General features: G+C 47.2%; 1 protein-coding gene across 1 annotated transcript in view; it reads left to right on the top strand.

Annotated features, from left to right (window-relative positions):
- LOC127016504 (mucin-5AC-like) overlaps positions 1-15,958 on the top strand; it is a 41,825-nt gene extending 25,867 nt beyond the window's left edge. Inside the window, 16 exon segments of the mRNA XM_050897029.1 lie at positions 31-2,191; positions 2,194-3,028; positions 3,031-3,178; positions 3,211-3,751; positions 3,754-3,901; positions 3,904-4,445; positions 4,489-6,579; positions 6,706-7,183; positions 7,382-7,593; positions 8,466-8,640; positions 8,821-9,071; positions 10,410-10,593; positions 10,982-11,180; positions 12,160-12,338; positions 12,561-12,630; positions 15,832-15,958. Coding sequence (XP_050752986.1) covers positions 31-2,191; positions 2,194-3,028; positions 3,031-3,178; positions 3,211-3,751; positions 3,754-3,901; positions 3,904-4,445; positions 4,489-6,579; positions 6,706-7,183; positions 7,382-7,593; positions 8,466-8,640; positions 8,821-9,071; positions 10,410-10,593; positions 10,982-11,180; positions 12,160-12,338; positions 12,561-12,630; positions 15,832-15,958 — 8,341 coding nt within the window.
- The last annotated feature ends 1,253 nt before the right edge of the window (positions 15,959-17,211 follow it).

The raw sequence follows: 17,211 nt of genomic DNA, 5'->3' as shown, positions 1-17,211 counted from the left end.
CCTCACAAACCACGCGCAAACCTCCACCAGCACCACCAGCCCCACGCCGACACCTACCCCATCCTCCACCAGCCTGACCTCCACCACCACCACCCACTCCACTACCGCCTGCGAACCCGAACTGTGCTCCTGGAGCGAATGGTTCGACGTCGACTTCCCCTCCTCGGGGCCCAGCCAGGGAGACTTCGAAACCTACCAGCACATCCGCGCCGCCGGGAAGGAAGTCTGTCAACATCCAAAGGAAATCGACTGCCGGGCGGAGGACTACCCCGAGGTTTCCATCCAATACGTCGGACAGGTCGTGCAGTGCGACGTCCACTTTGGACTGGTGTGCAAGAACGAAGACCAGACTGGCAAATTTAAGATGTGCCTCAACTACAAGATCCGCGTCCTCTGCTGCAGCCCTAACTACAACTGCCCAACCACCAGCCCCTTGCCCACCACCAGCCCCACCACCAGCACCACCCACAGATCAGCCAGCACCGCCCCACCCTCCACCACAGTCACGACCTCCACCTCCACAACCTACTCCCCCACCACGCGGCCCACCTCCTCACAAACCACGCCGCAAACCTCCACCAGCACCACCAGCCCCACGCCGACACCTACCCCATCCTCCACCAGCCTGACCTCCACCACCACCACCACCCACTCCACTACCGCCTGCGAACCCGAACTGTGCTCCTGGAGCGAATGGTTCGACGTCGACTTCCCCTCCTCGGGGCCCAGCCAGGGAGACTTCGAAACCTACCAGCACATCCGCGCCGCCGGGAAGGAAGTCTGTCAACATCCAAAGGAAATCGACTGCCGGGCGGAGGACTACCCCGAGGTTTCCATCCAATACGTCGGACAGGTCGTGCAGTGCGACGTCCACTTTGGACTGGTGTGCAAGAACGAAGACCAGACTGGCAAATTTAAGATGTGCCTCAACTACAAGATCCGCGTCCTCTGCTGCAGCCCTAACTACAACTGCCCAACCACCAGCCCCTTGCCCACCACCAGCCCCACCACCAGCACCACCCACAGATCAGCCAGCACCGCCCCACCCTCCACCACAGTCACGACCTCCACCTCCACAACCTACTCCCCCACCACGCGGCCCACCTCCTCACAAACCACGCCGCAAACCTCCACCAGCACCACCAGCCCCACGCCGACACCTACCCCATCCTCCACCAGCCTGACCTCCACCACCACCACCACCCACTCCACTACCGCCTGCGAACCCGAACTGTGCTCCTGGAGCGAATGGTTCGACGTCGACTTCCCCTCCTCGGGGCCCAGCCAGGGAGACTTCGAAACCTACCAGCACATCCGCGCCGCCGGGAAGGAAGTCTGTCAACATCCAAAGGAAATCGACTGCCGGGCGGAGGACTACCCCGAGGTTTCCATCCAATACGTCGGACAGGTCGTGCAGTGCGACGTCCACTTTGGACTGGTGTGCAAGAACGAAGACCAGACTGGCAAATTTAAGATGTGCCTCAACTACAAGATCCGCGTCCTCTGCTGCAGCCCTAACTACAACTGCCCAACCACCAGCCCCTTGCCCACCACCAGCCCCACCACCAGCACCACCCACAGATCAGCCAGCACCGCCCCACCCTCCACCACAGTCACGACCTCCACCTCCACAACCTACTCCCCCACCACGCGGCCCACCTCCTCACAAACCACGCCGCAAACCTCCACCAGCACCACCAGCCCCACGCCGACACCTACCCCATCCTCCACCAGCCTGACCTCCACCACCACCACCCACTCCACTACCGCCTGCGAACCCGAACTGTGCTCCTGGAGCGAATGGTTCGACGTCGACTTCCCCTCCTCGGGGCCCAGCCAGGGAGACTTCGAAACCTACCAGCACATCCGCGCCGCCGGGAAGGAAGTCTGTCAACATCCAAAGGAAATCGACTGCCGGGCGGAGGACTACCCCGAGGTTTCCATCCAATACGTCGGACAGGTCGTGCAGTGCGACGTCCACTTTGGACTGGTGTGCAAGAACGAAGACCAGACTGGCAAATTTAAGATGTGCCTCAACTACAAGATCCGCGTCCTCTGCTGCAGCCCTAACTACAACTGCCCAACCACCAGCCCCTTGCCCACCACCAGCCCCACCACCAGCACCACCCACAGATCAGCCAGCACCGCCCCACCCTCCACCACAGTCACGACCTCCACCTCCACAACCTACTCCCCACCACGCGGCCCACCTCCTCACAAACCACGCAGCAAACCTCCACCAGCACCACCAGCCCCACGCCGACACCTACCCCATCCTCCACCAGCCTGACCTCCACCACCACCACCCACTCCACTACCGCCTGCGAACCCGAACTGTGCTCCTGGAGCGAATGGTTCGACGTCGACTTCCCCTCCTCGGGGCCCAGCCAGGGAGACTTCGAAACCTACCAGCACATCCGCGCCGCCGGGAAGGAAGTCTGTCAACATCCAAAGGAAATCGACTGCCGGGCGGAGGACTACCCCGAGGTTTCCATCCAATACGTCGGACAGGTCGTGCAGTGCGACGTCCACTTTGGACTGGTGTGCAAGAACGAAGACCAGACTGGCAAATTTAAGATGTGCCTCAACTACAAGATCCGCGTCCTCTGCTGCAGCCCTAACTACAACTGCCCAACCACCAGCCCCTTGCCCACCACCAGCCCCACCACCAGCACCACCCACAGATCAGCCAGCACCGCCCCACCCTCCACCACAGTCACGACCTCCACCTCCACAACCTACTCCCCCACCACGCGGCCCACCTCCTCACAAACCACGCCGCAAACCTCCACCAGCACCACCAGCCCCACGCCGACACCTACCCCATCCTCCACCAGCCTGACCTCCACCACCACCACCCACTCCACTACCGCCTGCGAACCCGAACTGTGCTCCTGGAGCGAATGGTTCGACGTCGACTTCCCCTCCTCGGGGCCCAGCCAGGGAGACTTCGAAACCTACCAGCACATCCGCGCCGCCGGGAAGGAAGTCTGTCAACATCCAAAGGAAATCGACTGCCGGGCGGAGGACTACCCGAGGTTTCCATCCAATACGTCGGACAGGTCGTGCAGTGCGACGTCCACTTTGGACTGGTGTGCAAGAACGAAGACCAGACTGGCAAATTTAAGATGTGCCTCAACTACAAGATCCGCGTCCTCTGCTGCAGCCCTAACTACAACTGCCCAACCACCAGCCCTTGCCCACCACCAGCCCCACCACCAGCACCACCCACAGATCAGCCAGCACCGCCCCACCCTCCACCACAGTCACGACCTCCACCTCCACAACCTACTCCCCCACCACGCGGCCCACCTCCTCACAAACCACGCCGCAAACCTCCACCAGCACCACCAGCCCCACGCCGACACCTACCCCATCCTCCACCAGCCTGACCTCCACCACCACCACCCACTCCACTACCGCCTGCGAACCCGAACTGTGCTCCTGGAGCGAATGGTTCGACGTCGACTTCCCCTCCTCGGGGCCCAGCCAGGGAGACTTCGAAACCTACCAGCACATCCGCGCCGCCGGGAAGGAAGTCTGTCAACATCCAAAGGAAATCGACTGCCGGGCGGAGGACTACCCCGAGGTTTCCATCCAATACGTCGGACAGGTCGTGCAGTGCGACGTCCACTTTGGACTGGTGTGCAAGAACGAAGACCAGACTGGCAAATTTAAGATGTGCCTCAACTACAAGATCCGCGTCCTCTGCTGCAGCCCTAACTACAACTGCCCAACCACCAGCCCCTTGCCACCACCAGCCCCACCACCAGCACCACCCACAGATCAGCCAGCACCGCCCCACCCTCCACCACAGTCACGACCTCCACCTCCACAACCTACTCCCCCACCACGCGGCCCACCTCCTCACAAACCACGCCGCAAACCTCCACCAGCACCACCAGCCCACGCCGACACCTACCCCATCCTCCACCAGCCTGACCTCCACCACCACCACCCACTCCACTACCGCCTGCGAACCCGAACTGTGCTCCTGGAGCGAATGGTTCGACGTCGACTTCCCCTCCTCGGGGCCCAGCCAGGGAGACTTCGAAACCTACCAGCACATCCGCGCCGCCGGGAAGGAAGTCTGTCAACATCCAAAGGAAATCGACTGCCGGGCGGAGGACTACCCCGAGGTTTCCATCCAATACGTCGGACAGGTCGTGCAGTGCGACGTCCACTTTGGACTGGTGTGCAAGAACGAAGACCAGACTGGCAAATTTAAGATGTGCCTCAACTACAAGATCCGCGTCCTCTGCTGCAGCCCTAACTACAACTGCCCAACCACCAGCCCTTGCCCACCACCAGCCCCACCACCAGCACCACCCACAGATCAGCCAGCACCGCCCCACCCTCCACCACAGTCACGACCTCCACCTCCACAACCTACTCCCCCACCACGCGGCCCACCTCCTCACAAACCACGCCGCAAACCTCCACCAGCACCACCAGCCCCACGCCGACACCTACCCCATCCTCCACCAGCCTGACCTCCACCACCACCACCACCCACTCCACTACCGCCTGCGAACCCGAACTGTGCTCCTGGAGCGAATGGTTCGACGTCGACTTCCCCTCCTCGGGGCCCAGCCAGGGAGACTTCGAAACCTACCAGCACATCCGCGCCGCCGGGAAGGAAGTCTGTCAACATCCAAAGGAAATCGACTGCCGGGCGGAGGACTACCCGAGGTTTCCATCCAATACGTCGGACAGGTCGTGCAGTGCGACGTCCACTTTGGACTGGTGTGCAAGAACGAAGACCAGACTGGCAAATTTAAGATGTGCCTCAACTACAAGATCCGCGTCCTCTGCTGCAGCCCTAACTACAACTGCCCAACCACCAGCCCCTTGCCCACCACCAGCCCCACCACCAGCACCACCCACAGATCAGCCAGCACCGCCCCACCCTCCACCACAGTCACGACCTCCACCTCCACAACCTACTCCCCCACCACGCGGCCCACCTCCTCACAAACCACGCCGCAAACCTCCACCAGCACCACCAGCCCCACGCCGACACCTACCCCATCCTCCACCAGCCTGACCTCCACCACCACCACCACCCACTCCACTACCGCCTGCGAACCCGAACTGTGCTCCTGGAGCGAATGGTTCGACGTCGACTTCCCCTCCTCGGGGCCCAGCCAGGGAGACTTCGAAACCTACCAGCACATCCGCGCCGCCGGGAAGGAAGTCTGTCAACATCCAAAGGAAATCGACTGCCGGGCGGAGGACTACCCCGAGGTTTCCATCCAATACGTCGGACAGGTCGTGCAGTGCGACGTCCACTTTGGACTGGTGTGCAAGAACGAAGACCAGACTGGCAAATTTAAGATGTGCCTCAACTACAAGATCCGCGTCCTCTGCTGCAGCCCTAACTACAACTGCCCAACCACCAGCCCCTTGCCCACCACCAGCCCCACCACCAGCACCACCCACAGATCAGCCAGCACCGCCCCACCCTCCACCACAGTCACGACCTCCACCTCCACAACCTACTCCCCCACCACGCGGCCCACCTCCTCACAAACCACGCCGCAAACCTCCACCAGCACCACCAGCCCCACGCCGACACCTACCCCATCCTCCACCAGCCTGACCTCCACCACCACCACCACCCACTCCACTACCGCCTGCGAACCCGAACTGTGCTCCTGGAGCGAATGGTTCGACGTCGACTTCCCCTCCTCGGGGCCCAGCCAGGGAGACTTCGAAACCTACCAGCACATCCGCGCCGCCGGGAAGGAAGTCTGTCAACATCCAAAGGAAATCGACTGCCGGGCGGAGGACTACCCCGAGGTTTCCATCCAATACGTCGGACAGGTCGTGCAGTGCGACGTCCACTTTGGACTGGTGTGCAAGAACGAAGACCAGACTGGCAAATTTAAGATGTGCCTCAACTACAAGATCCGCGTCCTCTGCTGCAGCCCTAACTACAACTGCCCAACCACCAGCCCCTTGCCCACCACCAGCCCCACCACCAGCACCACCCACAGATCAGCCAGCACCGCCCCACCCTCCACCACAGTCACGACCTCCACCTCCACAACCTACTCCCCCACCACGCGGCCCACCTCCTCACAAACCACGCCGCAAACCTCCACCAGCACCACCAGCCCCACGCCGACACCTACCCCATCCTCCACCAGCCTGACCTCCACCACCACCACCCACTCCACTACCGCCTGCGAACCCGAACTGTGCTCCTGGAGCGAATGGTTCGACGTCGACTTCCCCTCCTCGGGGCCCAGCCAGGGAGACTTCGAAACCTACCAGCACATCCGCGCCGCCGGGAAGGAAGTCTGTCAACATCCAAAGGAAATCGACTGCCGGGCGGAGGACTACCCCGAGGTTTCCATCCAATACGTCGGACAGGTCGTGCAGTGCGACGTCCACTTTGGACTGGTGTGCAAGAACGAAGACCAGACTGGCAAATTTAAGATGTGCCTCAACTACAAGATCCGCGTCCTCTGCTGCAGCCCTAACTACAACTGCCAACCACCAGCCCCTTGCCCACCACCAGCCCACACCAGCACCACCCACAGATCAGCCAGCACCGCCCCACCCTCCACCACAGTCACGACCTCCACCTCCACAACCTACTCCCCCACCACGCGGCCCACCTCCTCACAAACCACGCCGCAAACCTCCACCAGCACCACAGCCCCACGCCGACACCTACCCCATCCTCCACCAGCCTGACCTCCACCACCCACCACCCACTCCACTACCGCCTGCGAACCCGAACTGTGCTCCTGGAGCGAATGGTTCGACGTCGACTTCCCCTCCTCGGGGCCCAGCCAGGGAGACTTCGAAACCTACCAGCACATCCGCGCCGCCGGGAAGGAAGTCTGTCAACATCCAAAGGAAATCGACTGCCGGGCGGAGGACTACCCCGAGGTTTCCATCCAATACGTCGGACAGGTCGTGCAGTGCGACGTCCACTTTGGACTGGTGTGCAAGAACGAAGACCAGACTGGCAAATTTAAGATGTGCCTCAACTACAAGATCCGCGTCCTCTGCTGCAGCCCTAACTACAACTGCCCAACCACCAGCCCCTTGCCCACCACCAGCCGTACCACTATTACTACCATACCTGAACCATGCTGCATCTCCACTTCTTCTACGCCTGTATCAACACCATGTTTTTGTAAAATTGGCGATGCTATTTTTTCACCCGGTTAGTTTACCTTTTTTATTATTCTATTTATCTCATATTTAATGCTTTGTGTTTAGTTTTCTTCACATTTTTCCTAATTTTCATGTACAATATATTCACAAATTTTACTTGGAAATTTTGTAGGGTGGTCTCTAAATTTTGAACTTTTTTTTAATCTTTTTTTTTCTTTGTATCTTACTGCATTTTTTTTTTTTTCAGGTGATTTGATTTACAACAGAACGGATAATGATGGATGTAGATTTTACGCCATCTGTAGTCCAACATGTACAGTTGAACGACACACTGTACCTTGTAATGTTACTACTCCTCTAACCACTACTTCCCCTGAATGGTCTACCGTAACAACATCAGTTCCTCTGCCTAGCACTCATTTTCCCGGCTGTGTTTCTGCTACTTACCCTCCTCTACTCGTATGTAGTTTCTGCGTTATGTTATGATTGTTGAAATAACATCAATGTTAGGTTGATACCTGAAAGGAACAGTTTGCAGTCTTTAAACCTTATATGTGCAGATTTCCAGAACAAGTATTGTTAGTGATGGGCAATGTACATGACATAAAATTTGTATATGCCTTCTTTATAATTTTTTTTCATACTGAGAAAGCAAGCTACAATAATCTTTTCTAATTACTTCAGTGCTCGGAAAACACTTTCTGATGCACTGCATTGCATAAATAACAAACCTTCTTACTGAAACAATAGAGGAAATTTTCCTGTGCATTTTGTTTCTTCACTAAACAGAAAAATTTAAGCTACTGTGGAGGCTTGTATCTGTTTCTCTTCTCCTGCCCTCTTACCTGTACTTCTGTACATTTTTTTTTTTTTTGATAGTGATGACCTGTGCTGATAGTGGAGTACAGTATACGTAGCCAGTATAAAGGACATCAGTTCCCTTAACCTAAGACCTATCCCCTCAAACCTCACAAGAGCTCCTTATGCAGAAGAAATAGCTGGAGTTAAGGTTCCCACCTCCTTTTAGCATAAAAAAATTAATTGTGTAGAATATTGACAACCTGTGAATATCAGTGAATATTTTCATTTTAGTCTTTGCTTTAGATTTGGAAAACAAAACAGTTTGTCATCCTCCATATCATGTTCAGAATTATGAATACCTCTGGTCAACATTACAAATCATTAGTACTACAAATTGAAGAGAACTAACACATTAATTTCCTTTCCAACATCACCATTACTGGAAACAATATACCATTAAAATAAAAATATGAGTAAAGTTCATATCTGTTTGCAAACTCCTGTGACAGCAATTTTTGTTCATTTTGCAGCCTGGACAAAGATACAAATTATCCAACTGTACAGAAGTCCTCTGTAAGGGAGACCACAAAGTAGAAGTAATTCCAACGCACTGCCCGCCTGTAAAGGAAATCACCTGTGCGAACAAATATCCGGCAATGCTGGTACCTGATGAAAATGGCTGCTGTTACCAATATGAGTGTCAATGTAAGCACCAGTAGATAAGGAATAACCTTTTTTGAAAAAAGCAAAACTTTGCACAGATTATATGGGCATTTTGTTTTCTTAGGGTTGCTCTATAAATTGTAGTATATTCACTTCAGTTTCTAAAGTCTCTCTTCTACATTAATTTTCATGTTAATCTTCTAAATACTTTCTCTCTACCAGGTGTGTGCAGTGGATGGGGTGATCCTCATTATATTACTTTTGATGGAACCTACTATACTTTCCTTGAAAACTGCACTTACGTCCTGGTGAAACAGATTGTACCTAAATATGACAACTTCCGTGTTTACGTTGACAATTATTACTGCAATGCAGAAGATGGACTTTCCTGCCCTAAATCCATTATTATTTTCTACAAATCTGCAGAAGTGGTGCTGACCCGTAAACTCATGAATGGTGTGATGACCAATGTGGTAAAATACACATTTTTTATTTCTCTATTTTTGCAAAAAAGAAATAAGGTCCATAGGCCTTACTGATTCTCTACTGATTGAAATACAGTCTGTTAGAAATATCATATCACGGAGGTGATGAGGGCAGAGGGTATCATTAAGGAAAAAAAAGATTACACCAGTTTCTAAGAACAAAATGTCAGAAACAGATTCCGGTTTCATGAAAAATAGTACATTGTGCCATTCACTTATGTAAACAAACACATTACGAAGAAGCACGAATGCAAGTCACAAGTGTGATTCTTCTCTCATGGTGAAGATGGGTATATGTACCCCTTATCAGCTGGATGACTAGGGACTGCTTCCTCTGCATAGGGAACTTCAGGCACCAAACAGAGCCATGACATGATTCCCCCTCAAACTCCCTGCTGGGAAGAGAGGTATAGCTGAAGAAAAGGGGTGACTGGGGGTGTCACTTCACCTTTATGATCCTAAAGTAGTGCTGGCAAGCCAGCAAAAATGAAAAGTCAGTCCCACTGTTACACTAGGGAATTTATTAGTTGATTAGAAAACACGAAGAGGTGGGAGGAAAAGTTTGTCTCAATATGCACTCTTCCCCTACAGAGCCATGCCAAGTTCTCCTTACCTACAGTCAGAAAGGCATGCTGAAACAATTAGTCCAGTGATTCCCTGTGAAAGAAAACAGTAACTGACAGTTTTAAGTCTTACTTTATCCCAATTCAATGAGAAGAAAGTTGCAGAATAATTCCTGACAAAAAGTTAGTAAGCAAATATGTCCACCTTCATTAGCTCATATAAGATACAGGTTGCAAATGGAACAGCTTAGATTAACAAATAAATACAACCGCTACATGAAATCAGCACCAGGGACATTTGACTTCATTTTGAATTCAGACAACTCTTCCAATGCCAAGCCACGTGTAGTATAGGAACAGTGTGATTTTGCAGCAAAGTTATTACATAATAATGGCAGGAATATTTCTGTAGTTAAAGAAAACTACCACTCATTTTCATATGAAAAATGTTTACAATAAATAAAATGATGAGGGATACAAAGAAAATACTTGGATTTAGAATGCTGTGTATTAGCACACAATCTGCACAAACACGATACATAGAGGCCACTTATATTATTATCACACTGTAGCAATATAGCAATACAAGCTGAGATATTAATGCATATATATGCTGTTATTGCGATGCCAATGGCCATTGGATGTGATGCACAACAATATGGAGTTATGCATGATTATGAAGATTCGAAAATATATTATTTAAAACAATGAGGCAGAAGCAGTGCTTATTCTGAAGTTGTGGCTTTTTTAACCCTGCATTCAGATGTACTTCAACCAAAAGATTGTCAAACCAGGCTTCAAAAAAGATGGCATTTCTTTCTCCACACTTGGCATCAACATGATTGTTGAAATACCAGAGATTGGTGCAACTATCACCTTTAGTGGGCTGATTTTCTCCGTGAAACTCCCATACAGCAAATTTGGCAACAACACCGAAGGACAATGTGGTAAGACAGATGCACTAATTGGACGTGGGACTCTTTCCCCACCCTACCGTGGTTATTCTCACACACTTCGGCTATGCAGTCTCATGATTGACAGAAATTTTTAAACAGCAGTAAAATGGAAATGAAAACAGTTTTGCTCTTCAACTTCTGTACGATCAAAAGCTCAATATTTCACCAACCTGTTTTTTTACTTTGGGGCTGGAGTTTTAGGTTTGTTTGTTTTTCCCTAACCTAAATTAAAGATCATATAACTGTAAAGAAAGCACTCCCTATGAAGCAAGGCACTTTATATATTTCATGAGTACATCACGTTTAAACATATCAGCACAATAACATATTGTGCATCTCTGATGTGGCTTATGAGACTTACATAGCTTCTCTCTTCCAGGAACATGTACAAATAATAAATTAGATGAATGCCGCTTACCAAGTGGTAAGATCATTTCTTCCTGTCCTCAAATGGCTCATCACTGGATCGTTGATAACAACAAGTCATGCCATGGAGTACCAATACCACCAATTGTAACCACACCTTCACCAAAGCCTCAGTGTGAAACGCCTCATCTCTGCAAGCTTATCTTGAGCAAGTAAGAAAAAAACTGAATGAATTCACTCTTTCTAGACAAAACTGTCTCGGTATCTTACAAAAAAGATTAAGAACTATGGCCTTAGCATGTGATAATAGCTGAAAATGTCAGCTTAATGACAGGATATATATAGTAAAAGGTCTTTGCAAAAGAAACTGCTCCTCTTTAATGACTTGCATAGCAAAGATAACTGAGCAAGGATAGGTGAAGTCAGAAAATCAGGGATGCAGCAAGCACTAAAATCCATACTCCCTGGGCTGCAACCACACAGATTTATGTTATCTTCCTCCCTCCCTACTTTCCAGGGTATGCTCACTCACTTTTAGTTACACTATTAAGTAAAGACTGAACTCTAAACTTGAAGTGAGCCTTCAGTACAAACCATAAAGAATTTGGTTACCAACCAGGTTAATAGAGCAGACAGAAACATCTCAGCCAAAAAGCATCCTTCATTCTTTGTACATTTTATGTAGATCATGGAGCTCCAAAAGCACAAAGGCTTGTTTCCTGCAGTATTTCCTACACTTGTGTGAGCTCTGACAAAAGATTTTTTTCAGCTTGGTCACTTACAAAGGCCCTCTTACACATGCTTGCTGTAGTGTCTAATAGGTTATGAGCTATTGTATGTGCAATTTTCTACCTCTTGGCTACTTTTATCATCCCTTTTTCCTCAATCTGATGCAGTTCCCTTTTTCATGAAATTTCTGGTGTGAGACTGATGAAAAGTTGTGTACACATACAGAAACACTATGACCATTAACCTCTTTAGAAAAAAAATGGAGCTTCAAATTTCCTAACCTTTCCTTTCCTGAATCTATCTCCCAGATTATTGGCCATTCTTAGGATTTTGTTTCTCGCAATACGTTCCTTCCTGAAGCAGAGTCATGTGCCATTAATTGGGAAGTGCTGTCTGACATGAACAGATTTTATATAATGACTGGTTAACATAAAAGGGGTTTGGTTTCTTTTCTGTCTGCAGGATTTTTGCAGAATGCCATGCCGTGATACCACCAAAACCATTTTTCCAAGGCTGTGTTTTCGATGGATGTCGCATAGCTGATGAATCCATGCAGTGTTCCAGTTTGGAGATGTATGCTACAGAGTGTGCTGCTAGAGGTGTCTGCATTGACTGGAGAGGAAGGACCAACAATACATGCCGTAAGTATGGCAGAACTCAAAAATACGTGTGAGAAGTGATAGTAATTAGAGTTTTATTCAGTAAACATATCTTACATCTAACATTTGACTACTGCCTACAAAAATACAGTGATGTCCTTACCCACAGAAGCTGCAGATGAAGGCGGCAAAGCTGTAGTCACTTTTGCTGCAAAAATGCATCTACTGTCAATTTTTTATTTTTTTTTTTCTTTTTCCATACAGCATACAACTGTCCAGCAAGCATGGTATACAAGCCATGTGGGCCCATTAATCCTGCTACCTGTGACCCAAGGTATAGAAAGACAAAAAAACCACCTCAAAACAACTGCTTATATTTTTCTTTTTTTGTATTTTTACCTATCTACTTTCCTTAGAAAATGGAGTTAATTCATAATGAAATGTCTTGTGAATTTGGATTATTTATTCAAGATTCATAAATATCAATCAGCTCTATGAACATGCACTTCCTGTCGCACTTCAGAAAATGTAAATTCTTTTGTCTCCCTTGTATCTGACATGGTGACCTTCTACATATGCTGCTCTCTCTCCTGCTTCACTGCAAAAATGTTGTACTCAAATACATACATTCCTCCCACTCTAGCTTTGTTGAGCTTCCTGGCTATGGAGTAACCGAAGGATGTTTCTGTCCTGAAGGAAAGACACTCATGAGTAAAGACAGCAACATCTGTGTCTCTGAATGCTGTAAGTAATCTGTAGCTAGTTTGGGGAATAAATAGAGATCAGGATCGATAGTCAGGAGGCCTGTGTTCTGCTGCCATCTTCTACATGGTCAGATCATGGGCAAATCAGCCTCTTTAAGCTCCTTTAGTCTCCCCATCTAAAAATCAAATAATCATCAACATTACCTTTTTTCCGTCTTCCTTCCTTACATGAGACCTACCAAGATGGTAGAATTCTACATTTCAGAATAACTAGTCTGCATATTCATTTTCTTGCTAGTTCTATCTTCACAGTATTTGTATTTGAAACTGCATAAATTTACTCCTTTATGTCAGTTTTCAGTGGTGTAAATCTCCATTTGTTTTTTTTCTTTCCAGCTTGTAGGGAACCAAATGGAATATCCAGATGGGTGAGTATCAGAATCAATGTGGTTTATCAAGCACAGACAAATGAAGCAAGAGGATATTTAATGTTTCATAAAAACAAAGTTTTGCTTAGGTTGGGGGAGACTTTAGGGTTTTTTTTCAAATGTTCGTTCCCTTTCAGTCTTAAAAATAATTATGAGTGCCAGAGCAGAAACCACATTACTCCCTGAGAAATTTAACAGTAAGTGATGGGATATTCTTTCAAAAACCACCACCTCACATACGGGGGGGGGAAGAAAAAAAGAAAAAAGAGAGAAAGAAAAAAAAAAAAAGAGATAGATGGTAGTAGTGGAACTTTGGCATATGTGCTTCTTTTATTTCCACGAATTTGGCTCACTAAAGTTACTAGAAATGAAGGGACAGATGGATAACAAAGTTTACCTGTGGCTGATAATGTTGATAGTCTGCATTCTTAGTTCCTCAGCTGCATACAAATTATAGAAGTTTCTCTCTAACCTAATGTGCAAATGAGTATGTCGTATAATTTCGTATTCAAAAACGCATGCAAAGCTCAATCACTTCTCCTTTAGACCTCCTGTATCCCTCATACTAACACTACTAATAAATACAAAGTGATAGCTGTGTGAACACGCTCAGAACCTTCAGTGGCCTCCAGTATCTTCCCCTAATTGGCTTCAGTTTGAGGCTTTCTAATAAAATCTAAAAATACTAGAAATATAAAAAGGCTGATGTAATCAGGTATCACTGTACCCATGAATAAGTCAACTAGAAAAAAATACAATTATTTTCATTTGAATTTCTATATAATTTTTTTCTTCCTTTTTTTTTTCTTTTTCTTTTTTATATAGCCAGGAGAAAAATGGACAAAAGATTGCCAGGAATGTGTCTGTGACAAAAATACTCTTGAAGTGCACTGTACAAAACATAAATGTTCTCTGACACAGCAAGTATTTTGTGATGAACCAGGTTACATGCCTGTTCAGATACAGATGCCAGAAGATCCATGCTGTACCAGGACTGAGTGCTGTAAGTACTTGTCTTAGTTCTTTATCACGGGGAATATACTATATTCATTTTGGGGAACCACAGCAATAGTTTCTCATTTTTTTAATACTTTGCATTGATTTCATAATGTTTTTCTCCCTCATCTCACTTCTTAGGACCTTCTTGCAGAGCATTTACTAGATGCCTGACGAGAACAAATTTAAAGATGAAAAGATTTTACATAGTTAGACACAGAAAAGTAACTGGAAATCTCCTATAATTTAACATTGAAAACCTTTAATGCTGCCTCACCTGAAACAATATTCGAAAACTATTCAAAGCATTTTCTGTTTCAAAGACCAATATAAAAAAAAAAATTGTCTTAAAAAAAAAAAGTCTTGAACATTTAAAAATTGCTCAAGAAGGTTCCTGAAACTCTGAGAGTCATCAGATTTCCCAATTGGTACAAATTTCTCTTTGGAAGTATCTCTTTCCAGGTATCACCACTCTGTTGTTCTCAGACAATGCTTTGTTTTATAAAGGTTATGGAAAAGCCCATTCACTTTAAAGATAGCTGGGCAAATATACTGAACTAGTCATTAAACCAGCTTGTGTAAACACCACCATATTTGCCCCATGGGAAACTTCTGAAGTTCATGCAAAACAAAATTTACTTTCATTTAAAGGTTCTGAGTTCATTATTTTCTATATTCTTTTACATTAAACAGACTGCAACACTAGTCTCTGCCCTGAGGTCACACCCCAGTGCTCAGAAGGACAGGAAGTAGTCACAATAATGCAGCCTGGAAAATGCTGTCCTACCTTTGAATGCAGTAAGTACTATGCACCTTCTTCATGTGTTATTCACAGCCATATTTTTCTAAGTTTATGACTACAAAAACCTTAAAAGAGAAAGATGCAGATTACCTGTGTTATCATATTGGGCCAACAAAGCAGCAGTTTTTTCACGTACTTCTGCTTCTTAAAACTTACATCTCTATGACAGCATCTTTCTTCCTTCTTTACAGGACACGGATGTGTAGTCAATGAAACCTACTATGCAGTAAGTACACAGAGTAACTCACTATAAAAATACACCTTGACATAGGTTCACAGTGAAATGTTTTTGAGTCTCCTATCATGGACCATATTTTGCAGAAAGGCCTGAGATAAAACGTTATTAATTATTTAATCGAGGTCAGCATATCAACACCTGCCCTACAAGCAAAAGCATTTTCTGCTCTCCTTTCTGCATTAGCAGAATTTAATTCCAAAATGGATATTACCAACAACAGAAACTCTGCTTAAGTAAAACAACCAAAATTGTATTTACAGATAGTTTAGCCCATACATAGTTCAGCTTTGTATTGTCTGTGACGTACATACACAAAGTAACTTGCTTTTACTGACTAATCATAACTTTTTTTTCTGACTTCCCCTAGCCTGGAGCTGTCATTCCATCAGGCCCCTGTGAAGAATGCACCTGCTCTGAATCTTCTCACTCAAGCCCTCACCACGCTACTGTCAAGTGCAAGCCTGTTATCTGTGACACATACTGCCCAGCGGTGAGTGCTACTTTGCTGTCAGTAATTCCTACCCCACTCAGCTCAAATATCCAGTTAAGGTCAGTGTCCTGACTCAATGTCATTTCCTCTCTATTTCTTTCAAAACAGGGTTATAAGTATACAAAGAAACCTGGACAGTGCTGTGGCACGTGCAAGGCAGCGGCTTGTATAGTCACTGTGGGAGACAACATTACACGTGTGCTCCAAGTAACTATCCCTCTTTTAGTTCACTTTTGGTGAACTCTGCTAGTCTTTTCACTCTTTCCTCTCCTTGGCTTTGTCACATTTATTTGCTGCATCTTTTCTCATGTTAGACAAATGCTTATTCAGGCAGGGAATGGACTATCTCACACAGCTTGAACAGTACCCTAAGCCATGAAACTCCAGTTCCTACTAAGACTTCTGGAAGCAACTGTGATACTGAACAATGGCTTTCAGAAATCAACATAGAAAAATACATAGGTGAAAGCAATGGGCCCTTATTTGCCTTCAGCTCTGAAAACATACCACCCATTTTGCTCAAAGGATAATTTTATCTCTAGAGGCAGTTTTCTGCTCCAAACAGCCAATCTCAAGTTAGCTGAGAGCTTTAGGACAGGATGAGTCAGTGAAGCCAGCAGAAATTCTGCCATGTATCTGAATGGACATACCCATAAATTCTGATGACAAAACCATTGAAACACAAGTTAATCTTTCCAAATGAGTCTACATACTTATCCTATTCACACAAAAAGCATGTCCATATCCAGATAATAATACAGCCTCTTCACTTGGTTAATGAAAAAATCTTACAGCAGTATGATAATATGACAAGTAACTATCAGCTTGAATTCAAGGAAATTGTTCGAAATAATCAAATCACAGTAGGCAGCAACAATAAGACACTGGGGTTTTTTTCATTTCATTTTTATGTAAGAACATTTTTATTCACTTTAATTTTAACTACTTTCAGGTTGGAGAATTCTGGAACCCACCTGGTGATAACTGTACAACTTACACATGTGAAAAATATGATGACCAGTTCATTCAAGTCGTCTTACAGAAAAACTGTCCTACCTTTAACCCTGGTGACTGTGATCCAGTAAGTACTCTTCTACCAGTTCTCATGTTTGAAAAGGTTGCAGTGGCTAACACCAGCGATAGAAGGATCATGGTATCCAAGGAAAATACCTAGCAGAAGCATCACACAGGATGTAGCTCTCATTTTATCCTCTCTGAATCTGGTCCCCGTCAAATTTCATTTCAGAAAAGCAAATC

Source organism: Gymnogyps californianus, chromosome 5, assembly GCF_018139145.2.
Source record: "Gymnogyps californianus isolate 813 chromosome 5, ASM1813914v2, whole genome shotgun sequence".
In the NCBI taxonomy this organism is placed as follows: Eukaryota; Metazoa; Chordata; class Aves; order Accipitriformes; family Cathartidae; genus Gymnogyps; species Gymnogyps californianus.
The sequence above is the reverse complement of the archived record's forward strand: the minus strand, read 5'-3'. Positions and strand labels throughout refer to the sequence as shown.